Source organism: Bombina bombina, chromosome 1 (genome assembly GCF_027579735.1).
Source record: "Bombina bombina isolate aBomBom1 chromosome 1, aBomBom1.pri, whole genome shotgun sequence".
NCBI classification, from domain to species: domain Eukaryota; kingdom Metazoa; phylum Chordata; class Amphibia; order Anura; family Bombinatoridae; genus Bombina; species Bombina bombina.
Window position 1 is genome coordinate 440,172,939 of NC_069499.1, and position 27,107 is coordinate 440,200,045.

Here is a 27,107-nt window from a genome sequence, read left to right on the forward strand (position 1 = left end):
ATATATATATATATATATATATATATATATATATATATATATATATATATACTTGTAACATACAAATTGACAGAAAGGAGTGATTTGGCTAAAAAAAAACACAAAAATACAGAGACATTGACATGTTACCTCCACTTAACAATTTCATGACTAACCACAGCTCTTCCTTCACCACAAATGAGGTATAATATGTCACTACATTGGGATGACTGCATTGACTCATGGCTTGAATTTCTTTCTGGAAGAAACAGAACAATATGATTAAGATTAAAGTATAATTCAAATTAGAATATAATATTACAATACAATATAAAACATTCAGAAAACAGACCAAATAGAAATACTAATAGCGGGACATATTGATTTGATGCCAGTTGTCAGATAAATAATTTCATGGTAACTATAACAACAACAAAAATGTTTAATTTTTTTTTTTTTTTTTGTTATTGTGTTGTGCTAAAATAATAAACAATGCAATTAAATATTAAGAGAATATCTATCTCTAGCTTTATGTGTGTGTCTGCTTTTAGTAAATAAAGATGTGTTTACAGATATTGGGCTAGATTATGAGTGGAGCGCAAAATTGCGACATTTGTGCTCCACTCAGTATTACCAGTGCATGTAAATGTGCGCTGGTATTACAAGTCACGTTTGCATTGCCTGGAAGCCTTGCACTTTACCCATTCCCCAGTTTTGCATAACTAACACTGCTATATTAATACACTTTTTACCTCTGTGATTACCTTAATTCTAAGCCTATGCAGACTGCCCCCTTTTCTTAGTTCTTTTGACAGACATGCATTTTAGTCCATCAGTGCTGACTCATAAATAACTCCATGGGAGTGAGCACAATGTTATCTATATGCCACTCATGAACTAACGCCCTGTAGCTGTGAAAAACTGTCACAATGCACTGAGAAAAGAGGTGGCCTTCAAGGTCTTTGAAATTTAGCTTTCAACAAAGAAATCCAAGAGAGAAAATTTGATGATAAAAGTAAACTGGAAAGTTGTTTAAAATGACATGCTCTATCTGAATTATGTCCCTTTAAGCAAAAGCATTTGTATTTTCAATTTGTAATATGAACTCAAGAATAGGAGCGCTTTATATTTAGGGCAGATTGCGTTCAATAGCGCTAATATTTTTGTATTCCATTTGCAATTTAGGCTTATATGTTTTATGTAGATAATCATTGTAGATAGATCAATTGTGTTTGTAGACTGATCAGTATAAAACATATAGAGCTAGATTACAAGTGGAGTGCTATTGCTGGCGTTAGGAACATAAACGTGATTGCAAGGACGCGGTATTCTTTATGCTCAAATCCATATTACAAGTGACGTTCTATCAAAATTTACGCTCCCCATATTTTCTAGGGGGAGCATAAAGCGCTAATTAGCACTTGTATTACAAGTTATAAGTAAATGCAATTGTGCATGCGCAATCACATTTACCGCTTAAACTTTTTACACGTAAAGAGTTTGTCCAGATAAAACAATTACACTGAACTACACTAATCATCCCTAAACCGCCATTCCACCCACATCACAAACTAAATAAACTATGAGCCAGAGTTGACAGATGAAGAGAGGTTTGCCTCTAGCTTTGACTCAGATGGATAATCTGGCTCTGATGGGGATGAAGTAACATTATCTAATCAAACATGCACAACATCTAACATGATGGGTGACATACCACCAAGAGGTATACTTAAGGAACATGTTAATTCAGGGGCTGTCCCTAAAAGGGGCAGACGCCAGAGAAGAGGCAGCTCCCAATATCACACAACCACTAATCCCCAACACACTGGTGATAGCTCTGACATTTCTCATCATGTTTTTCAGTGGGCCCCGAGACGACCCAGGGGAGGGGGGCGAGGCAACACCCAGAAACCCAACACTGGGGATTTTCAGCAACAGAGATACCCAGTGAGGGAGAACAGGGGAACCCCACGACACAGGTATCAATGATGGACAATACAGTCATAAACTTGTCCACTTATGATTTAAATAATCTTGAAAGGAAAGTATTAAGTTATGGCTTTGGATTTGTCCCTTCCAGGAACTTTGATCTGTATCAGACTATCCTGGACGTAAACAGACTAGTCAGGGATGTAACACTTAGAAAAATTTTTCCAGAACCAGAGACAGATAGTTCTCATCCTGTTACTGACCAAATAACAGAAACATCATATTCTGACGTAGACAATATGTCCTTTGCTGACATATGCACTCTTACAAGTTTAGAGGACTTATCAGGTAGTATAAGCCATAAACCTCAGGACAACATACACCAACATAAACTGAAATCTACATCCAACTTTTATCCCTTACATGTTAGGGGTAAGAGTCTTGAGGTGTTCCACAAGAGAGTCATGGAGGACATCACCATTCTCTCCTAATCAATTAACAATCATACTTCAAATCTGACCAGTAAGGAAAGAGAGGCCATTACCAGCCTACAGAATAATATCAATATTGTCATTAGACAATCTGATAAGGGTGGTAGTATTGTCGTTATGATAAGCCCTGAGACAATTGGGCGACAACGAGGCCTATTCTACTTTGCCCAGGGACCCCACGATTTCTTTTGCCCATTTCCTGAGGGACCTCCTGGATGATGGATTGGAGATGGGCATCATAGATAGAAACACTCTCGACTGTTTATTGGTTGAAAATCCTGTGATGCCCATCTTCCCGAAGGTCCACAAGAGTCTCGAAAATGTACAGGGTACACCCATTGTGGCAGGTATTGGCTCATTATTAGAGCCACTGTCCAAATGGGTCGACAATTTTTTACAGCAATTGGTACATAGATTACCCAGTTATGTACGAGACACAGCTCATGCCCTATCCAAACTTGAACAAATCAGATGGGAGCCAAATTACAGCTGGATAACCATTGACATGGTGGCATTGTATTCCAGCATTCCCCACGAATTTGGGCTCCAGGCTGTTGAATTCTTTTTGGATATGTGCACAGACCTAGATGTTGCACAGACCTAGTTGTGTTGAGAGCTATTAAGTTTCTGTTACAACATAATTTTTTCAAATTTTCAGACACTTTCTACCTCCAGAGACGTGACACCGATATGGGGGCAAAATTTGCCCCCTCCTACGCCAACCTCTTCATGGGGTGGTGGGAGCGGTTCCACATCTATGGAGGTGGAAATACTTTTTCTGGGTCCATCATGAAATATCTGAGGTTCATAGATGATCTTTTGATCATCTGGTCCTCAGGCGAGACACAAGTACAAGAATTGGTTGACCAACTGAATTGTAACGAAGTGGGTCTAAAATTCACCTACCAGTGGCACAATAGGACTATGAACTATCTGGATGTAACACTGACGGGTGACCCTGATACCCACAGGATTACATCATCGCTCTATTGCAAGCCTATATCCCGGAACACTTTATTGCATGCGAATAGCAGTCACCCTAAACATGTGTTTAGAGGTATTGCTAAAAGTCAGTTCATGCGCATCAAACGCAACTGTTCCCGGGGAGAGGACTGTTATAGAGAAAGTGAGGACCTGAACAAGCGCCTACTTGAAAGAAATTACCCAGCAAAGGTAATTGGGAGAGCACGACAGGAGGTCGACCAGATGGATCAGTCTAGGTTGTTCCATAGGACCACTAGTCCTGATGGCAAAAAGTCCAGAGCGCGTAATGTACCCACTCTTATTACTGCATACTCTAACCAATACCACCAAGTATGCAGCATAATTAGGGAGAATATCCCTATCTTGCGAGGGGATAAATCCCTGCGTAAAGTAAAAAAAGATGGCTGTAATTTTGTATATAGGAGGAACTTGACACTAGGGAACTTGATGTCTCCAAGTTTACTTAGGGAAGAACCAAGCAGGAGCTCCTGGCTACACTTCAAAGGCACGTTCCACTGTGGAAAGAGGTCTTGTGGCTCATGCGACCATATCAAAGTTGCTACCCACTTCACTTCAGCTACAGGGGCTGAAACTTTTGAGACCAAGGGCTGCGTGAAGTGTGGCAGTAAATTTGTGGTGTATCTCATTGAGTGCACCTTGTGCCATCGACAGTACGTGGGAAGAACGACTAGAGAGGTGGGGACACGTATTAAAGAGCACTTAGCTCATATTTCTCATGACAGAGCAGTCTCAGCTCTGTCCAAACACTTTTTGGAAGTTCATCACGGTCATGTTGAATCCTTTAGTTGGCAGGCAATCGAGCAAATTGTCAGACCCCCTAGGGGAGGCGACACATTTCGCATATTGTGTCGACAAGAGATCTATTGGATTCACAAACTTGGTTACCTGCTACCTAGGGGATTCAACTCAGAATTTGACATCATCAACTATTGGCAACACTGATTGAATGCATATGTTAGATTCATACTCACGCATGGAGTGCCCTATATATATGCTCTCATTTTTGCTCATTCACCTGTTTACTCACATATGCAATTTCATATCAGTATTAATATTTAGCCCTTGGATTAGGGCTTTAAATATCCCTTTGAAACTTCTGTCTGTCCCTACCCAAATGTGATATCTAATTCCTGGTCGTATCTGTTCACTCTATAGGGGTTATTTGTATAATATCATTTATGACAAATCTTCTTAATACCCCCATGTGAACCATATATTTCCACTAGAATGATCCCCTGTTCTTTAGAGGTGTACATGTCGGACATAATTTTGATTAGGTGTATATTTAAACACACTATAATTATTTAAGTTGTTTCTATGATATCTATCCTCACAGCATCTAATTTCAAAGTGAACGGTTTTTCTTTTTTATCCCTAATATTATGTGATGTTCATTAGTTCATTTGTATTTAGGTATATTTTACCATTTAAACATGAACATCTTTATTTTATAGGGCCATTCATTTATTTATTTAGTACTGTTTTTTTCACTATTTCAGGCTATTATATGAATTGACAATATTTAAACTCAGCATCTACCTAGGGGGGATGCTTATTATATGTCAATTTGTTTGTTTTTTGCCACCTATTTATTCACATGTTATATGTATACATTTCTTCATAAAGGGTTAAACGCTGGGAGTCAGTTTCTTTTATCACCTCCCCAGGGAGGAGTTAAGGGTTTTAAATAGTTTGCACCTGCACAGGTGTAACATGTCTATGACTACAGCCAGTGTGGCTGAAACCGGTTAGACCTATTTTTGATACTCCCATCTGTTTGCTGGAGTCTGCCTATTTTTGTAATCATTTTTAATCTGTCCTAATAAAATTTGCGTTTTATTCATATAGCACTCTTGTGTTCTTGCTGGAACTACTCTGGAATTTTTTTCTGCAACTATTAACCAATAAACCGTCATCCCCCATATCACAAACTACCTAATTAAACTATTAACTCCTAAACCGCCAATTTTAAAATTCAAATCAGCCAATAGAATGAAAGCTGTCCTTTAATTCTATTGGCTCATTCAAATATGAAGATTTAAATCAGCCAATAGGAATACAAGGGTACCCCCATATAAAAGGGGTATCTTGCATTCACAATTCATTGTGCGGCTGTGAACCGCATGAAAAGGAGCACGTTTTTATTTTTAGTAATGGTAGTTTTTATTTGTTTGTTTTTTTAAAGGTAAGATTAGGTTTTTAAGTATTTTACATGTAAGTTTTGTTTTTTTTTTTTGTTTTTTTTAACGTAGGATTTGCTTTTGTACATTTTGGGGTATTTTAATTTAGATTAAGTTAGGGGGTGTTAGATTAGGGGGTTTAGATGTTAGTGTATTACTTTATGATGTGGGGGATAGCAATTTAGGGGTTAATAGCATAGTTTAGGTATTGCAATGTGGGGAGACAGCGATTTAGGGGTTAGTAGCATAGTTTAGCTATTGCGATTTAGGGGAACAGCGGGTTTAGGGGTTAGTAGCACAGTTTGAGTATTGCGATGTGGGGGGATGGTGGTTTAGGGGTTAATAGTGTAGTGGTGACTTTGCACCACTACACTATTTGCACCACTACCCCTATATACACACACACACATTAAATGTAAAATAAGTTTATTATTTAAATAAATGTATAAAAAGTGTTTTAAAGGGATATGGTATATTACAAGGTGTTTGTCAGGGAAGGTCTCAAAAGGTGTGTGTGTCTGTATATATATATATATATTATATATATACTTTTTTTTTTAGCCCTATTATGTGTTGGACTTGAGCAGAACACAACTCATAACTTGTCCATACGAGCTAAAGGAATGTCGGACGTGCTAAAGATTATTCTGTAATAGCAGATTGTGCACTAATCTTAGCTCCTGAATAACACTGCACTTATAATCTAGGCCTTAATTGCATCCAAAGTTTTCATATAGTGCAAGATGGATGGAATTATACGTAATAAAATATTTTTGCCTTTTCAATTACCAGCTTCACACATGAATTCTGATTTTGGCCCTCATTCAAGGTTCTATTATGATCCTTCAAATGAGACTCCAAATCAAGGTCTCTATCTGCTTCCAATGTTTGCTTTGGCAAAGCAATAAATACCACAGAGAAAGTCTCTTGGCGAGTAATCAAGTCCCTTTTCCCACCAAATTAAAATGCATAGATTGGAAATTCTCACCACTAATTTAGCAAATTTATGCTAGGAGATCTAAACATGAGTGGGTTGAGATTAAAATGCCCTTGTGAATATTCATTGTCTGTATTGTTTGTATTTCTTATGGTCATCTAATTAACAAAAAAGAATCATCAATGCTTATTATACCTAAAAAATAATGTTGCACTGTTGCTAACAATCCAGGGACACTTTGTGACAGAGCCACGCCCATGCATGGTTTGCAAAGCTCCATCCACTCCAATCCACTCCAAAACAAGCACATAAATAGAAATAATAGTATAATTTAGCTATACTGATTGCTTAAAGGGATAGGAAAGTTTAATTTTAATTCTCATCACTCAAAGAGTGCATGTCATATTTATTTTTATTTTTTTTCTCTTGGGTACCTTTTGTAAAAAAATAAATAAAAAAAAAGGATATGTACATATCCTCAGCAGCAGCAATTCACTACTGGGAGCTAGTTGTTGATTGGTGGCTAATCACTTTTGTCTTTTGTCATTGGCTCACCAGGTGTGCTCAGCTAGCTCCTAGCAGTGCATTTCTGGTCTGGAACTGACTTTAACTATGTGTTTAATCCCTTTGCAAACACATGGTTATATGTAAGCAAAAGTGCAATAATAAGGTATTTGTGACGTCATTGGGTTTTCGTGGCGGGAAAACAGAAAACCGGGCTCGAGCTAGGACTCTTGCAGTGACATCACGCAACGGGCAGCAGCACGTGATTTGGAACTTACAACTTATTTTCCCTATTATGTAAACATAATGGCTAAACAGCAGAAGAGAGAGATTTTTTGACAACATACAAAGTTATGTAAACAAACCAATAGACGGATACCTTAAAGTGTGACGTTTACAGAAGCATTTTTTTGTCTTGAACTTATGGCAGACTAACTGGATCTGTTTGATCAAGAGTCTGATGATGGAAGTGAGGAGGTTCTGACACCTGCAGATCTTATAAGCAAGTTGGAAGAGGCCTGGCTGAATGAGAAATTTGCCCCTGAGCTCTTAGAGAGTAAATCGGAGATTGTCGAGTGTGTGATGGAGCAACTGAACCATATGGAACAAAACCTTCGGCGAGCACGTACTGGTGATCTGAAAGTGAGCTTCCATCATATGGAGATTGAGAAGATCCGATACATGCTTAGCAGCTACTTGCGCAGCCGTCTGGTCAAGATAGAGAAGTTTTTTCCACATGTTCTGGCGAAAGAGAAGTCCAGAGGAGAGGATGAGCCAGCTAGACTTTCACCTGAAGAGTTTGCTTTTGCTAAAGAGTATATGACAAACACAGAGAATTTGCTGAAGAGTGTAGCGCTCCGCCACATGCCCCCAAATCTACAGACTGTGGATCTCCTTAAATCTGTCCCCAAACCCAACTTGGACTCGTTTGTGTTCCTGAGGGTGAAGGAGTGACAGGAAAACATCCTTGTGGAACCAGAGACAGATGAGCAGAGTGAATATGCCATAGATATGGAAGTCGGATCTCAACACCTTATTCGTTATCGCACTATTGCCCCATTAGTTACATCTGGTGCTGTGAAGCTCATTTGACAACTATACGCCAAAACAGGGCTCCACTCCAGAAGCCTTGTGTATAGAGGCGCAAAACCCTACCTATACCAATAACCGGAAAAAAATTTTTTTTATTTATCTTGTTTTGGGGGTTTTTTTGTTTTGCTTTCCTCTTGATTTAAAAAAACAACAACAACAAAACGACGTGTGGAATAATGATCATCTGAAACTGCCAATCAGAGAGTACATTAGTAAAATGCATTGCAAACTGGATCCAGTAAATCGCTGAACTATATTACTGGATTTATTGCTGCAATAATTATGGAAAACATAGATACTCTGTTTAAGGTGCTTGATTAGTTCATCCAATCTGGGAATACAATTACAGCCTGTTTGTTTGTTTGTTCTTGTAAATATTTTCTTTGCTGGCAAATTCCTGCCAATAAAAACTTTAATGCAAATTAAATGTACTTGAACTGCACTGTGAAACATGCTTCTAAATGTTACAAATTTTTTGCATGGATTACATTACAAAGTAAAAATAAAATAAAATCTGGTATAGTAAAAATAAAAATAAAAAAAATAAAAGGGCAATAATAAAATTGCTCTAACATATTGGAGTATTTTCTATATGGAAAGCTAAAGCCCTTTAATGTAGGTTAAAGCATCAAGCTCCTTATCCTGATGGTTATTGGTCTTTTAAACTTAACTTTTGAACTTGAAAAATGCGCAGCCGCAATAATTTTTTACTTTAAGATCAGTTAGTACGCAAAAGGTAAACTAATTTAGTGTGTAAGTAATATAGCCCATTGTTTCCTTATCTAATAAAAAGTTAAACATTTAGCTCTGATCACACTTCTAAACTAATAAAGAATGTACACAACTAAACTACAATCATCTAAATGTTAATTTATAAAAAAAATAAAAAAATAGAAAGTTATGTAAAAATATATCAAAGTGTTAACTCTATGCATGTCGAGAACTGATGTTATTGGTGAAAGGGACACTGTACTCAAAAAACAATATTTATTCTTACCTAATACATTAATTTACTTCAGGATGGAAGAGTACATGAGATAATCACTTGTGAGCTATTTATTCCCTAAACTTTCTCTCTCATACCACAGATATTCAGTTTCTCCATATGGCAAAGTAGAGAAAAATAGAAATTATAGGTAAGGACCAAAGCAGGGCAAAAAGTCCTGCCACCAGCTGTAGTAAAGCAAATCAAATGTGGGCTCCTATATCCAAGCAGTATCATCCACAACAATATGAGAGATAGGGCAGAACACATACAGGTAGGCAGGTTATTACTGATCAGGCATGACAGCCCACAGTACTGTCCTGTGAAAAGATACACATCAAAGTGATAGAATTTGGAAAAGGTATGCAAAGAACACCAGTAGCAGCCTTGTATATGTGTTCAAGAGAAGTGTCATTACAAAAGGCCCTGCTCTTTTAAAATGAGGAATGATCATCAATGGGGAGACTTCTCGTAACAGGATCACCTTTCTAATTCAGGTTTTAGCCAAGCAGCAAAAGTAGCAGCAGTGGTCTTCTGATTATTTTGGGGGTAAGAAACATGCACAAATAAAGCATAAGGAATGTAAAAAGAACTTAGCTTGAACATAAAAGTTCAAAGCATGAACCACATCCAGATTTTGCAGAAGATGCTCCATAAAGTCCTAGGAATTAGACATAAGAAAGAATTTACAATTTCTTGATTTATAGTTTAAAAAGAAATCACATTGAAAAAGAACAAATAACTAGCACCTAAAACTACCTTATCCTGATGAAAGACAAGTACAGGACGTTTACAAGACAGGGTAGAAATCTCATAGATTTTGTTAGCCAATAAAATGATCAACAAGGATAACACTTTTAAAATAAGCCGATGAAAATCTAAACCATGCATAGACTCAAAAGGCGGGGCTTGAGGAATCCAGGATAAGACTCCAATGAAGCAGTAGTTGGAAGAATAACAAAAAAATGAATATTAGCAATAATAGCAATATCCCTGTGATAAAAAAACAAAAAAGCAGACATCTGCCCCTTCAGAGAACTAACAAAGAAACCTTTCTTCAAACCATTTCAAAGAAACTTCTATACTCTGGAAGGATTTCCACCAGTACTCTCTACTCTGAGAATAAGAAGACTTCCCCTGAGTAGAATTAGCAATATGCTCAGCATATGTGTCACACAGGTGAACAGGGGGAACACACTGACAGTTTTACACAGTAAACAAACAAATAGAAAACATATATGATCCCCAGATCTGCCCACCAGCTAATGGTCAGGGCCTATAGCTGCTCCGCTTAGGTCAATGATAGGAAATAGGAGGAAAGGTGAATGGAATGTATAAGCGAAAACAAAGTAAGGTACGAAGTAACAGTACTAGAACCCAAAATCACAAACCCATACTAGCACAGAGATAAAAATTATGGAAAAACATTAACAACTGAAGCAGAAATGAACACAAAGCCAGAAAATGTAAATGGTTTAATTTTTAAAACAAATGTAAAGATGTGCAATGTATAAATCATCATCTCTACGAATGGCAGTGAAACAATCTGCAAAGGTATCTAAAATGGCCACCGCACTGAGGAAAATGAGAGGAAGTACCCATAATGCAGCTTGTGTTTGTGGCATTTCCCCGGTCTTAATCCCATCTTGTCTGTAAAAGCTTTCCCCATTCAGAAAAAAGTGTAATTTTATAAAAAAATAAAATCACTAAATGAAGTGGAGTGGTTAACCCTGCTGTATGTTAATCACATTGCTATATGCTAGTGCTGGATCTGCAGTTATTTAAAGGGCCAGTATCAAAGAATTGCAACATTGAAAGAAAAAGTGCCAATGTGTTTCCAATATAATAAAAACTCCCAGGCTATGTGAACTTACACTGAAGTGTTCCAATTAGCCGAACTGATACAGCTGTATTAGCTTCAATTTAAATCTAAACAACATTTGCTTCATGTTTTTCAGGCAAAAAAAAAAGTAAAATGTTTAAATGCTTCTCTTTTATTTACAGTGTCTGTTTAATTTTAAAAATTCTGCATTCATATACATTGGCAGTAATCTTCAACATCGAATGCAGCAGCCTTTTGCAATGTCTTTGAATATTTTTCTTCTGATTAGTTCTACATAAGCTCACATGAAATGTATGTTACTTATGGGTTATTTGGTGTTTACCTAATCCAAAAGTAAGAAAACTTGATATACCAGTTATGTCCCATATGTAATGCAGGTGGCTTATGTAATTCACGCAGTGGCACTTCTAATGGACTAGAATGCCAAAGAAAGGAAAGCCAAACACATCCAAGTTAAATAAGAAATAGTTTTGCAGCAACCTCTATTTGATTGGAAGGGAAGCCACTGAGGACAAACATTTTCTAGCATGCACATAATAAAATGTATCACATATTTTTTACAACAAATATTGATAAGTTAAACCCATATACATTTAAACCAAAACTGCATGTTTGTGCACATTTAGTAATTATGTATTATTGTACAGTGGCTAATAAGGCCAGCTGACAGATACAAACACAAATAAACCTGACAAAAAAAAAAAACAACAACATTTAGCACAAGAATAATAATTTTTGAAGAAAAAAAAAATAATCATAATGTAGCACTTTTTAAAAACTCAATTTTGAAAGAAACAAACAAGAAAATAAGTTAAGGAATAAATAAAACAAGGGTCATTACAGATTTTTTTTTTACCATGACAATCAAGATTTGTTCTCAGTTAATGATAATTACTAGATCAATAAGCTAAACTCTCTGCAACTGGCCTACAGCGTACATTCCCTTTACAAACTCATTAAACATCACAGATATACAGAAATCATTCTACTTTTAATTAGTTATCTATTATAGGGACACAAAGGGACATAAAGCTTAAATAAGAAAATGCTCTTGTGCATTTTATTATTGTAATTTTATTACCCTATACCCATGTGTTCAAAAGGTTTAAACACAGTTTTATTCAGCTCCAGAGCAGCAATACACTACCACTAATTAGTAGCTACACTCACATGCCACCCCAATTGGATCATCAGCATTGTTCAGATCTTGAATAGCAGTACATTTCTGGCCTGGAGCTGAGTAACTGTTTTTACCTCCTTTTTTGTGGTTTAGACAAATAGGTAGAGACAAGCAATAGTACAGTTTTATGCCCCTGTAAAGTTCCCCTTAAAGGCAGTGTTCTCTCAAGGACCTATTTAATGGATACACCAACCAGCTAATTTTACTGTCACCTGGATAACATTTTTGCCAATATACAGCTAAATTGATCTAATATTAGTTTTATTCAAATTTTCTGGAACAAATTGCCATTAAACCAATTTATGTTAAAGTATGCAATTATTTGTGCTTTGGATAGCCCAAGCAACATTTATGAATTACAGAAAATGTATAATATTGCAAGTATTACACTGCTCCCACCTGGCTACTTCATAGTGCCACCCAACAGGAAAAGTTTTCTTTGGAGAACACTAAAAGGACATAAAACACTTTGATATTGTAATATGCAATGTTTAATTATATGCTTTAAACAATTTTGTAATGTACTTTATTTTGTCTCGTTTCCTTGTAATTTTAAAGGACAATTTTAATCAAAAAACAAAATGTAAGCTTATCTGATAAATATTTTTTTTTGGGATGATGATAGTTCATAGGAATCCATAACATGTGAGATATAATTCCCACCACTAGCAGGAGGCCAAGAACACACACAAGCTTTAATCCCTCCCATCTCTCCTTAGTTTAACGTGTAGCCGAGCAGAGAAAAGGAAACAGATAGGTATGAAAGACAAAAGCAGGATTTACAGAGGTGCAAATTAGAACTCTCGCCCAAATATTTGGAACGGACGGGGCCTATGGACTATGAACAGACCGAAAGAAAAGAAGGTAAGCATACATTTTGTTTTCTTTTGTATGATGACCATGATAATCTATAGGAATTTATAACATGTGAGATTTAATACCCAAGCTGATAGTTCATGTTAAGGAAAGGGAGGGACAACTATGGCATCAAAATGGAAAATTGGAGACTGTGGCAGAGAAGACCATGTTGCAACCCTGCAAAACAACTGATCTTGTGGAATGAGCTGTGATACGCTAGGAGTCTTGAATTGCCTAGTGATAAATACCTCTTGTTCTCCATGGATGTGCGAAGCCTGTATACTTCTATTAAGCACGAGACAGGTATTGCTGGTATAAGGAAGACATTATTGGTGAACAAGAGGTACAGTTATGAACAATCAAATTTTGTAGAAGATCTGTTGAGTTTGATCCTTTATTGGAATTATTTTTTATTTCAGGATTGTTGGTTTGTACAGACCAAGGGTACAGCAATGGGCTCCAACGTAGCCCCATCATACGCCAACCTCTTTGTATGTGCGAGATAGAGGAAAACATTGTCTACAAGAATGATCTGTTTAAACAATATGGAGCCATTTGGTGGAGATATATAAACGATGTGTTTGGTGTATCGTGGGGCGACGTGGAGTCCTTGAATAGATTTGTGGGTGAGCTAAATTCAGAGGTGAGAGACCTCTCTTTTACAGTGAGCTTCAGTGAGGAGTCCATACCTTTTTCAGACACTCGAGTACTGAAGAGAGGACACTTTTTAGAGTTCGATCTTTACACAAAGGATACGGATAAGAACAGTTATTACCCTAGATCATTGGTTAACTCATTACCCAGAAGCCAGTTTCTTAGGGTAAAAAGAAGAGTTGACAACAAAGATAGACAGACTGAGAGATTGAAGGAAATGACCAAGAAATTTGTTGACAGAGGTTACCCAGCCAAATTATTGGATAATACAGTTGAGAAATTGAACAAAACCATAAGTAAAAGATCTAAGGATAAAGAAAATAGGATGGTTTTTGTGAGTCAGTATAATCCTTTAAGCCACAAAATAGCAAGCTTAATCCGTAAAAACTGGCATATCCTAAAGGAATGCAATAGGGATATTAAACAATTTGAGGAACCCCCTCTTATGGCCCATAAAAGGGTCAAGAGCTTGAGAGATCACCTTATCCATACAGATATAGGGGGAGGTAAGCAATCTAAACAATTAACATTTAGTGGCAAAAACATGGGGACCTTCACGTGCTTGAATTGTATGAGTTGTAACTCAGTCATTAGAGGGTCTAACTTTCACCATCCCCATAGTGGTCAGAAGTTTACTATAAAGGGTTTTTATACCTGTGAGACTACTCACGTGGTCTATTTAATTAAGTTTCTGTGCTCCATGGTCTACATAGGGGAAACAACCCGTAAAGCTAGAGACCGTATGAGCCAGCACAGTTCAAATATCAGATGTAAAAATTCTGAAGCCCCAGTGTCAGGTCATTTCTTAGAAAAAGGGCACAGTATCAGTCAATTGAGGTGGCAGATAATAGATCATATCCCCCAAAATAGGAGGGGTATCAATAGGGAGCGCCTTTTAAAACAGAGAGAAATGTGGTGGGTCCATAAACTGGAAACCCTCACACCTAAAGTGCTTAATAGAGACTATGATCTGTCTTGCTATTTTTAGGTACAATAAAGGTAACTTTAGTCCTAGCTGCATAGTATCAAGATTTTTATAACACATTACATAGTTTTTTAATATTAAGGTTTTTTAGGATGGTTTAGACATAGTTAAGGATGTAATGTTGATTTAAGACATTAGTAACAAATTGTATATGCATGTCTTCAAATGGCCACTAGAGGGAGTGCCACTCTAATTGTGGAGGTAAGGGCGCCAAAATGAGGGTATTTAAATGTATGTTTGGCCAGTGTAATGTTATCAAGCATGAATAAGGGGCTGTGACCCAGAAACGTTGCTGCGTGTTCTATGTGATAATAAACTTTTTGATTACTGAAAGTGCTGAGGACCCTGTGCTATTTTTCTATGTGATACGCTCAGAGGGAGACTTTCCAGACACCAAGCAAGCTGTGTGAATTACTTGTTTGAGTCAAACAAAAAACTCCCATGGTCTCCAGATCTAAAACACAACAAAAGAAGGCATCCACCTTTAAAGGAAATGTCCTCGACAAATTGCCAGATACAGACAGAAGTACTGTCAAATCTCCAAGAAACGGTAAGGCATATAGAAAACTTAATATTGCCAAAAGCTCTGATGAGGATTTTTTTTCCACAAGTGCAGATATGCAAACATGACAAAAAAAAGGAAAGACTTTTGAAAAATAAGGCAAAGGACAGTCTAAAGATATATAAACAGTCACAGCCTACTCAGGTATTGAACCCACAATTGTTGGCTTGTATTGCAGTGCTACCACTGAGCCACAAGTTAACCTTGAAATCCTAGAGAGTAAACTTTAGAACCTATCTGCTTTTACGCAGAATCCCCATAGACATTGCAATAACATTGCTGTATATACAACTCTTAAGCTTAGCCGGGGATAATCGATTCAGAACCGCACTAGGACAGAACTGTGCCTGTGTAGTGGAGCTTACTTGCCAAGTTGGATGTAATAAAACTAGTACCAACCCAGACATCTCCTTAACAAAAATTTGACATATTATATAAGATGATTATTTGAGTGTAAATACAGCTACACATTCGTTATCCCACTATGTGCAGAGCTGCACCTGAGAATGGCTATACCTATTTACAAATTATTTGCATAAAGATATGCTGAGAGTATAATGCACCAGAAAATGAACAGCAGATGGAAAACTTCCTGAGGTTACATATAAATTTGTAACATAAAGATACAAATAGTGCACTAATACACATATAAATAGCCAGATATTGACAAGAGAATATTGATATCGATATCTATACGGATTTAACAGTGTGTACACTGTAGGATATGTCAGAAACCTTGTACTATATATATACAGTGACTGTAAATATGTTCACTTAAGCATATATAATACACAGATTACGCTGAAGAGCATAAACTAATCTAAATATTGACTATGTAGAATCTACACATACATGCCCTTAGATTCTGTATCCCTGGATCTGACACAAGAGATTGGCAAATTGATAGACCCCATTTGGCAACAATTTGACCGAAGATCTACTGGAGGAGAGACTAATCCCTTGGATGAATAGACTGAAGGCTGAGAGAATCTGCTTTCCAGATCTACACACCTGGAAAGAGTAACGTTTAGAAGGCACAGTGGTTCTATCTGCATTGTATAGAATCTGGAACACTTCCTACATTGCTAGAAGACTGCAGAAGTACTTCTTCTTCTACTTCTTGAGAAGGGACCAGGACTGAAGAACTCAAAGAGTTCCAGAAGCTCATAGGTAACCTCGCCTCCCAAGATGACCAACTCCTTGCATCCTTCGAGACCCCCAGACAGCACCCCTACCAAGAAGATTGAGTTTACGTGGACACAATAGCCCAGGAAAGAGATTTTAAAAAGTACATATGTACTGCTACAGCAAACAGAAAAGTTCTAACCCTTACAGAATAATTTTAAGGAAAAAACCTGTAATCCTAGGAATGACACTGTAAAAGCTACTTGTACATTGGAGCTTACCTTGTCAAGTTGACTCAAAGAATTCAAAGTAGGACAATGGTTAGATACCTATAAGAGTGGTACACCTAGAGTACTCTTGCAGAAAAAAATAGTTTCCAAAAAAGGCCACGACCCTTCAATAATAATAATAAAACGTCCATTTATTGTGTACACATAGTACAAACAATTAAAATCTGTAGAGCAGCATCAAAAAATGTACAAAGTGTAGGTAAGATCACAGTCTTACGCGTTTCAGCATGGATTTGCCGTAATCATAGACTCATTGTGAAGTTAATTACTACATACATTTAAAGAACCAACTCTCACCTGATTGGTACTCTAAAAACATACAACTACCACTTTGATTAGAGGCAACATCTAGGTCCTAAAGACCTCCCTATCTCCTACTCATATTATGTGTGATACTGTTTATATTAGTCTCTTGTACTTATTTTTCCTTTTATTTAGAGAATCAAACTTCTATATCTTATCCCTTGCATATACTCTAACCTAATAATATATCTCTACCTTAATAGCCATACTGAACATGGAAAAAAGATCTCTAAAAATCTATTATTATTCTTCTATATAGCTCTAGGTGAGTTGCTGGAGGGAGGATGTAGATAAGTTAATTAAAGGAAATAATACTAGAGTGTTATTTGAAATGTCCCAAAGACATTAAAAAACATAATGACAGTAGTATTGAAAAGACTAGTTCATGTGGTTCATTATCATTGTAATAAAATTATTAGTTAGACCTACTTCATTGGTTGATAGACAATAATATCAATAATATCAATTTGTATGTTGATACATAATTTATGAATAAGAAATTACAAATTCATATCACCAAGTATCTCTTTAGACATCACATAAAGAAGAGGGTCTAAAACTAAAATTATAACTAAACATAAGCGGTTGAGCACGTATGGTAAAGAGGTTATTACCACCTTTACTCCCAAAAATTTATAATATCATTGGCTGAGTTGAAACCCATTGGGGTCAACATGCCCATCTTATTAATCCAATAGACTTCCTGTCTGGCTAAAATGGATCTCCTGTCACCTCCCCTAGGGGGGCTTTTAACTAGTTCAATAGCATTCCACTTGAATGTTGACACATTCTGATGGTGTTCATCTATAAAGTGTCGTGCTAATTCTGAGCATCTCACATTATTTGTGATATATCCCAAATGCTCCCTTATCCTTGTACGGACATCTCGAGATGTCATTCCTATATACTGTTGGGAATGAACCGAGCATTCAATCAGATATACCACAAACGTAGAAAAACATTTAATACATCCTTTTGTGTCAAAATTCAGGCCAGTTGAATGTGACATAAAATTAGGGCCCACTTTTATATGTTCACATGCTTTACAATTTTTTCCACATCTATATGTACCATTGTGTGTAAGCCAGGAACAACTCCTTGCATCCTTCGAGACCCCCAGACAGCACCCCTACCAAGAAGATTGAGTTTACGTGGACACAATAGCCCAGGAAAGAGATTTTAAAAAGTACATATGTACTGCTACAGCAAACAGAAAAGTTCTAACCCTTACAGAATAATTTTAAGGAAAAAACCTGTAATCCTAGGAATGACACTGTAAAAGCTACTTGTACATTGGAGCTTACCTTGTCAAGTTGACTCAAAGAATTCAAAGTAGGACAATGGTTAGATACCTATAAGAGTGGTACACCTAGAGTACTCTGTCATATCTGAAATAAAACTGAACCTAGATCTCCTGGTTCGCAGCCTGTTTTTATATAGTGTACATACGTTACATGCAATTGACAAAGTACCTGTAATTATGTCCTGTCAATACAGAATTCATACTACATACAGAAGGATATTAGGGTTAGAGTTAACCTTCTATTGAGGACTGCCAAAAGTATATTCTTGACATCAGTCTTGATGATTTCCATAACAGAGTCACAATTAAATCATAAGACATTTTAAACCCTTAATGTTATTTATATATTTTGCAGAAAATATTATCAGTTAATATAGATAAGTGAGTCGCTCCCTGGAACTGTGATACCAGCAATAAGGTAAAAGCAGAGGACATAAATTATGCATTTCCCGCTCAAGGTATCTGCAGAAGTGTACAGCAAATTTATCATATTACAGAGAAGTACCACAGCACCTACATTGTGGAATATGTCATAAAAATGTATTAAAAATACAAAGTATTGAAACATGTACCAAGTGTAATTCAATACATAGTAAGCATTTAGCATATGCAACTTGTAATCAGACACCACAGCTGGCACCTTAAATAGTTTAAGAATCTTTAGAACATATTTAGTTGGTTCACTGGCTTGTTTTCTGAATGTTTTGACTCAGAAATGCCTAAAGTGTTAAGAACCTCATGTAGCAGGTTAGGAATGCTTTAAAACTTAAATCTAAAGGCAGAATCAAATTCAAGATCAGGCACTGCGCCCTTATCCTCAGATGATAACTTCCCTTCAGAAACAGAAACTTAAAAGAATATCAGGGACGTGAGTCTGAGGGGAAGTGGCCTGCTTATCAGGGACGTGAGTCTGAGGGGAAGTGGCCTGCTTGTCCACCTCAAGAGATGTAGGTAAATCTCCAGACTCGGTTTGGGGATAGCCACCAAATATTTGTCCATTGCTTTAAGCAGACTACTCTTAAACTCAGGTATAAAATCAGTTCTTGCACACTGAATAAAATACCCTGGAATAGGGCATAAGCTTTTAGAAAGCATAATGGTCTGTGGCTGACTTATTCATAAATAACATGTGTAACATAACTATTACATAGCTGTTTTGTTACAGGAACAGTTTTTCAAAGTAGGCAATGAAATTGAAAAGGGACATGATCAGTTGATCTCCCTTCTAATGGGTCTGATATAATGACAGGGGAGACAAAGTTGGTAGACACCATTAAAGGGACATGATGAAACCCAAATGTTTTTTTCATGATTCAAATAGAGAACACAATTTTAAAAAAACTTTCTAATTTACTTCTATTTTCTAATTTGTTTCATTCTATTGGTATCATTTGATGAAGGAGCAGCAATGCACTAATTGTTTCTAACTGAACACATGGGTGAGCCAATGACAATCAGTATATATATGCAGCCACCAATTAACATCTAGAACCTAGGTTTTCTGCCGCTCCTGAGCTTGCCTAGATAAAACTAAAAGCAAAGGATAACAAAAGAAGGAAGCAAATGAAATAATAAAAGTAAATTGGAAAGTTGTTTAAAATTGCGTTCTCTATCTGAATCATGACAGAAAATTTTGGGGTTTCATGTCCCTTTAATACCATAAATTAATCAAATGTATTAATAAAAAAATAACAGATTAGGGTACACAAACCCAAATGTTAAATATAATAAGCAGAGGAGACCTCCACTATACCTAACCAAAAGCCACTTCAGACACCAGGACACCAGGAAATAACCTGCAATGCCTTTAAACCCACCCCACTGGGAGCTCCTGTATGGGTACTCAACCATTCTAGTGCCAACAGAACATGAACGATTGGAAAAAAAGCCCTAAAGTACTTAATATACTTCAGATAAAGGAAAATGCAAGAAGCATAGCCGGACCTCTGCAGAGAAAGAGCGCCAAAGTAAGTTGCAGTGCTAACGCCCGTAGTGCTCTGAGAAGCAGAGACAGTGAAATAAGTAAAATAAGTAAAAACACCTCCAGGATGATTCCATGCTTGTCCCCAACTGACCCCAAATACACAAGAGAGACTTAAATATCTGTGATTGAGTAAACATTTTGAGACCCCAGTGAGAAACTTCCGGTGGGTAGGGTAAGTCCCCCTTATCTGTGCTATACTTAAAGGGATACTAAACCAATTTTTTTTGTTTAATTAATCAGATAAATTTAAGTAACTTTCTAATGTACTCCTGTTATCATTTTTTCTTCGTTCTCTTGGTATCTTTATTTGAAAAAGCGGGAATGAAAGCTTTGTAGCCAGCCCATTTTAGGTTCCACACCTAGGTTGCCCTTGCTGATTGGATAGCTAAATGTATTAACCAATCAACCAGCACTATCCAGGGTGCTGAACTAAAAATGGTCCAGTGCCAAAGCTTTCATTCCTGCTTTTTCAAATAAAGATACCAAGAGAACAAAGAAAAATGGATAATAGAAGTAAATTAGAAAATTGCTTAAAATTGCATGCTCTATCTGAATCATGAAAGAAAAAAATTGGGTTTAGTATCCCTTTAAAGCAAGTACCTACTTATAGCTTGTGGGTTGAAAAAGTGCTTAAATATTCTTACCTGAGCGAAGCACCTCTCCACTCACTTACCAGCAACATGTAGTTCCACCTTCTGCTCCTCAAATGATGTATCCAGTAGAGAGCCCATTAAGTACAAATCATTTTTTTGAGGAAATACCAGTAGTCCCACAGGGGGACGCTAAGGGAGACGTCCCTGCAACGCCTGAGGGCAGTTATGGCTGAAATCCCATAAGGAGATACAGTGCACATAACAGGGTATTCCTTTGTGCTTGAAATCTCTTCTTCCTGAATATGTCCTGGGGATAAAGAGTCTCACATTGATCTGAGCTCCTCTATATTAATCAATAAGCAAGCAGCTTGAACACCTCTATTCTCAACCTACTCCTGAAAGGCCAAGAACAAAACTGAAGAGAGATGGGAGGAGGGAGGGATTAAAGTTTGTGTGTGGGTCCTTGGCCTCCTCCTAGTGGCAGAAATGATGTCCAACATGTTATGGATTCTTATGAGCTATCATCATCATCATACAAAATAATAAATTGCTCTAATTCATTAGAGCATGTGGTTCTAAGACTAGTGACCCTTCATCTCTATTTGTTAATGGCTGGTTAATTATCGCACGCACGAGAATTCAGCAGGGTGCAGTTAAAATTCTGGGAAATTGCTCAATTTTCAAATCTAAATGTCATGAAAAGAGGGCAAAATAAACTATGAAAATATATTGCAAAGTTGTTTCATTATGCAAAACTAAATGTTTTATATAAAAATCTCAAGGTTTTTACTGTCCATTAAAACTTTCATGATTCAGATAGAGCATACAATTTAAAAAAGAAAAAATCCAATTTAATTCCATTATTAAATTGTACACAGACTTTATATACACATGTCCTGATGCACCAGCTCCTGATAAGTATGTGCAAGAGTTCATAGCATTTATGTGATTGGCTGATGGCTGTCACATGATATAGTGGGCAGGGAAATTAAAGCAAAGTTTTTTATTTTTCAGAAAAAAATGTTAGGCTCATTTGAAATTTAAAGTTAGTACCATTGCTTTGGGTTTATATTTTGTATTTGTTGAATATGCAATTCTATTCTATTATATGGTCTTTTAATGTCTGTTAAAATAAGGACTATGGAATGAAAAGGGACAGTAAATTCAAACAAACTTAAATTGATTGGATATAGCATGATATTTTAAACATCTTTCCAATTTACTTCTATTATAAAGTTTGCTTAGTTCTCTTGGTATCCATTGCAAAAGAGTAATCCTAGTTGAGCTCGGGAGCATGCACGTGGCAGCAGTATTTACAACAATGTTTATAACAGCATTATAGGAACAAACACTGCTGCCATATGCAGGCATAGTAACGTGCACGCTCCTAAACTCTTATCAGCCTACCTTCAACAAAGAGTGCCAAGAGAACAAAGCTAATTTGATAATAGAAATAAATTGAAAAGTTGTTTAAAATTGCATGCTCTATCTAAATCATGAAAGTTTCATTTTAACTTTACTGTCCCTTTAACACATAAAGTTGAAGTTTCAAATTGTAGGCAGCTAAACTCTTCTTTATTTGATTCTTATAATAAAGTATTTAAGTACTCTGTACCTGGATTATTGAGAGAAAAATATTTTTCTGAATAATGTTGATTTTTAATCTCTTAAATTCAAGACTAAACATGCCTACATTAAATGAAGTGAAAAGCATAAATAATTTATCTTCACAGGCACATTAGTTCCTTTACATTCTGGTGCCACCTGTGGTGAACTTCTTCTGGTGTAATTGAATTAGTCCCCGCGGAAAGTTCCGTAAATCTATAAAGAGACTTATTACTTGTTTAACTCATGTTAGCAAAGATTTGCAGAAAAACAATGTTGGTTGTTTTTTTCCCCCTAAAATTCTAAACATTACCGCTAACATATCGAAACTTGTCAGCTTTTGAACCATGCTAGCAATTAAAAAAAAATAAGCTCCATGTAGAAAATGAATTGCAAACAAGCACAGAAAACAGAAAATTAAATACAAAGTACAACAAATCAATTCTAAATAAATAGAATACGTTCAGCAAGATTACAAGTAGCAGGTTATGACTTTTCCGCACGCGATGTGGTCTTTTTGCAATCAATTTCCTTTTGCCTTTTACACAACAATCATTTCTGCGCTCGAAGAGTTGTAGTTAAAGGGACATGGAACCCAAATTTTTTCTTTCTTGATTTAGAAAGAGCATACAATTATAAACAACTTTATAATTTACTTCTATTATCTATTTTGCATCATTCTCTTGATATTCTTTGCTGAAAAGCATATCTAGATACGCTTAGTAGCTGCTGATTGGTAGCTGCACATAGATGCCTCCTGTAATTGGTTCACTGTGTGCATTGCTATTTCTTCATTAAAGTATATCTAAAGAATGACGCAAATTAGGTAATTTAAGTCAATTGGAATGTTGTTTAAAATTGTATTCTCTACCTTAATCATGAAAGAAAATGTTTGGGTATAGTGTCCCTTTAACAGCTTTGAACAACAAAAAAGTTCCATGAAACACTTTAAAAATACATTACAAAGTACAGTTACTCATATTAACACTGTCTAATAAAAATTTAAAAAAAAAAAGTTATAAGGGCTCAAAGATACGAGATCTCGGGTGTTAGGGAAAAAAAAGCAGACGCAGGGATTTATATGAATAGACATATGTTTAAAGGGACAGGAAACCCAGAGATTTTCTTTCATGATTTGGATAGAACATACAATTCTAAAAAAACTTTCCAATGTACTTTGATTATCAAATTTGCTTCACTCTGTTGTTATCCTTTGCTGATGGAACAGCATTGCACTACTGGCAGCTAGCTGAACACATTTAGTTAGCCAATCACAAGAGACAAATGTGTACAGGCACCAATCAGCAGCTAGCTCCCACTAGTGTATGATATGTGCGTATTCTTTTTCAACAAGAGATATCAAGAGAACGAAGCACATTTGAAAATAGACGTGAATTTAAAAGTGTCTTAAAATTGCATGCTTTATCTGAATCGTGCAAGTTTAATTTTGACTTTCCTATTCCTTTAACAATAGAAATAATGAAAATATTTCACAGTACAATCTTACGCACATTAAACAATATCTCAGATGGATTTTCAAAGCGATATTCACATATAGATCGAGATATCTAGACATATATATTCATATACATATCTCGCTATAAATAGATATATCTGTCCAAAAATCATCACATATATAGAGAAATATTTATTTAGAATTAAATAGAACATATTCCGTTGGGAAATCATTTTTTGCAATATGAAATATTCGCATTTTAATGTACACTTTGAGGAGAATACGTAATTAGGGTTTTTGTGGGGTTTTTTTTTCTATTTGTCTTCTCCATTGACTTCTATGAGGAATATGTGAACGTGCATGCGATTTCACAGTTTGCATTACGCGGCTTAACGCGAGTGCAAAATAAGTTATTTCTCAACTTGTAATAGCTGTGCAACTCCAAATGTGAACAAGTCAGGACGTGCACTGAGTTTTTGCAACTGATTTGCCGTGCGACTTATAATCTTGCCCTGTATAAATGTAAGAATGTTTCTATTTATTTATCAAAGTGGCTTTAAAAAAAAATTAGCTTGCTTCAATCACTTTATGTAGGTTGGAGCATCCTTTACTGCTAGATTTATGGTCTACCTTGATCCACTTAACCCCTTCGCCATAAACTTCCCTTCTTCTCTGTACTCCTATTTGAATTGCTCAAGCATAGAAGAGCCAATCTGGCTCCTCTGGGGAGCAGCATTTACAATAGGTTGATAACATCTTGTTAGGAAGGTGAAGCATAATAGAACTTTTTGCCACTCTAGTCACAAGCAGGGATAGAATAGTTGTGAAAAATAGCTAAGCTTGGTAGCATCCTTTACTTGTAATGCAGAAAGTTTACCAAATCATTGTTAAAGCTGTATGAATTAACTAGTTTTCAGAAAATATTTAAAGGGATATTAAAGGGCCATAATACCCAAATGTTTAAACACTTGAAAGTGATGAAGCATAGCTGTAAAAAGCTGACTAGAAAATATCTCCTGAACATCTCTATGTAAAAAAGAAAGATATTTTACCTCAAAAGTTCCTCAGTAGCCACCTCCATTGTAAAGGATTTCTAAGCAGCATTTTAGTGTGTCTGTCCTGGGACAGCTTAGGGGATGAGCCTCGTGAACTCTCATATTATTTCACCAATCAGGTAAAGGAAGCTTACTATGAAATCTCATGAGAGTTAAGTCAAATCTCATGAGATCACAGTAAGAGTTCATGACCTCAGCACTGCTGATGCTGATTGGCTGCTGTTCATTTCTTAATTTTTTATTTTTTTTTACCTGCAACTGGGAGCAGGTGAAGTATAACTTTTTACACAGAACTTACTCTGCTGAGCTGAGGAGATTGTGAGTTTGAAACTGAAATTTTAAATGTTTTATTTAGTGTATGAAAAACTTTGTAATATGCTTACATTATTAATTTTGTTCTTTTTTGATCATTTAACTTTAAACTGTTTGTTTTCTCAATTACTATAAGTTTTCATAAATGAATGGGCTCCCCAATGTTGGAACCTATGTTTTCCCCTTATCTATCTAATCTGTTAGACAATTATGGACAAATATGAACCCGGTAATAAAAGAGAGTGTATAAACAAGGCTGAGTGGAAATCTTGCAAGATAGTTACATATGCCTTCCTTTACTCCACACAATTAATATTTAAATTAAGATTAATTGTAATATTTAAATGTCACATTCAAATAACATTTGTTAAACAAATGAATGGCAGAAGGTATGTCAAGGAGAACACATTTGGTCAACCATTTGGAAGCAAATTACATTAAAAACAGCAAATAAATGCAATATCTATTTACTTTGATTATTCAAACTAAAGATAATCCCGAGTATAATATGCAGATAAATATTTTTAATTAGGTTGCTTTAATATTAAGGAAATACTGTAAGGTAAAGTTTTAGTTTCTATAATGCAATGGACACTACTGTTGTGTTGTAACTTAGTTATCCTTGGTTTAAAAACCTGCAATCTTTATTGATTATCTTCTGCAGTTGGGAACAGTTATAAACAAGCTGATTAAACTACAAACTCATAGAGTTTAGTGTCCTTTTAAGAAAACACAGACACCTGGCATCTTGTTGTAGCTGAGTCAAATGATCTGTGGTCACCACTACCCACCCAACTAGTTGACAAAGGCTTTGATGTAACATCCACAACCCTAGCCATTAAAGCCACACCTATCCCCCACTAGAAGATTACCAAACAGCACATGCACATGATGCAACATGATGGCACACGCATAGGTATGCGGAACCCTGAGTTAACATATAAAATACAGAATGAACCATTAATCAAAGTTGAACCTTTTACTGTTGTACTATTTCTACATTCCCTTTTCATCTGTTACCAATATGTGTAATTCTGCATTTTCTGGGGCATTTTGCCTTCTAAAAAGGCAAAAAATGTATATTGTGATTACAAAATGTAAACTAATATTGATTGGATGAGCATATAGAAATCTCTACTAATCCTACAATAGGAAAACCAAAGTGAGGTAAATATGATGTCATTTGTCCTCCAAAGTCATTAAAGGTGTAGATGAAAATAACAAAGCCATCAGTTAAGATTACATCTGTTGAAGAGATTTAAAGGAATATGAAACTCAAAAAATATATATTTTGTCATTCAGACAGAGCATACAATTTTACTTAAAGGGACATGAAACCCACATTTTTTTCTTTCATGATTTAGTGAGAGCATGCAATTTTAAACAACTTTCCAATTTACTTCTATTATCTAATTTGCTTCATTCTCTTGATATTCTTTGCTGAGTAGCATATCTAGATATGCTCAATAGCTGCTGATTGGTAAAAGCACATAGATGCCTCGTGTGATTGGCTAACCCATGTGCATTTCTATTTCTTCAACAAAGATTATCTAAAGAATGAAGCAAATTAGATAATAGAAATAACTTGGAAAGGTATTTAAATTTGTATTCTCTACCTGAATCATGAAAGAAATTTTTTGGGTTTAGTGTCCCTTTAAGTTTCCATTTTACTTCTATGATCAAATTTGTTTTGTTTTCATGTTATTCTTTGTTGAAGAGGTACCTAGGTTGGCACTACATGGCAGGAAATAATACTGTCATCTAGTGCTCTTGTATATGGATAACATTCTTGTAAAACTGCTGCCATATAGTGTTCCATACACATGCACGTTCCTGAGGTTATGTACCTGCTTTTCAATAAAAGATACCAAGATAACCAAGAAAAACAAAACTGATG

At 36.0% G+C, this 27,107-nt stretch overlaps 1 protein-coding gene and 1 pseudogene across 1 annotated transcript in view; one reads left to right on the forward strand and one right to left on the reverse strand.

The window, feature by feature from the left end:
• Positions 1-27,107, reverse strand: part of STK39 (serine/threonine kinase 39) — a 1,002,247-nt gene that overhangs the window by 822,028 nt on the left and 153,112 nt on the right. The window contains exon 3 of the mRNA XM_053698395.1: positions 130-238. Within this exon, the coding sequence (XP_053554370.1) occupies positions 130-238 (109 nt within the window). The remainder of the gene's footprint in view (positions 1-129; positions 239-27,107) is intronic.
• Positions 7,449-8,190, forward strand: LOC128645409 (DNA replication complex GINS protein SLD5-like; annotated as a pseudogene).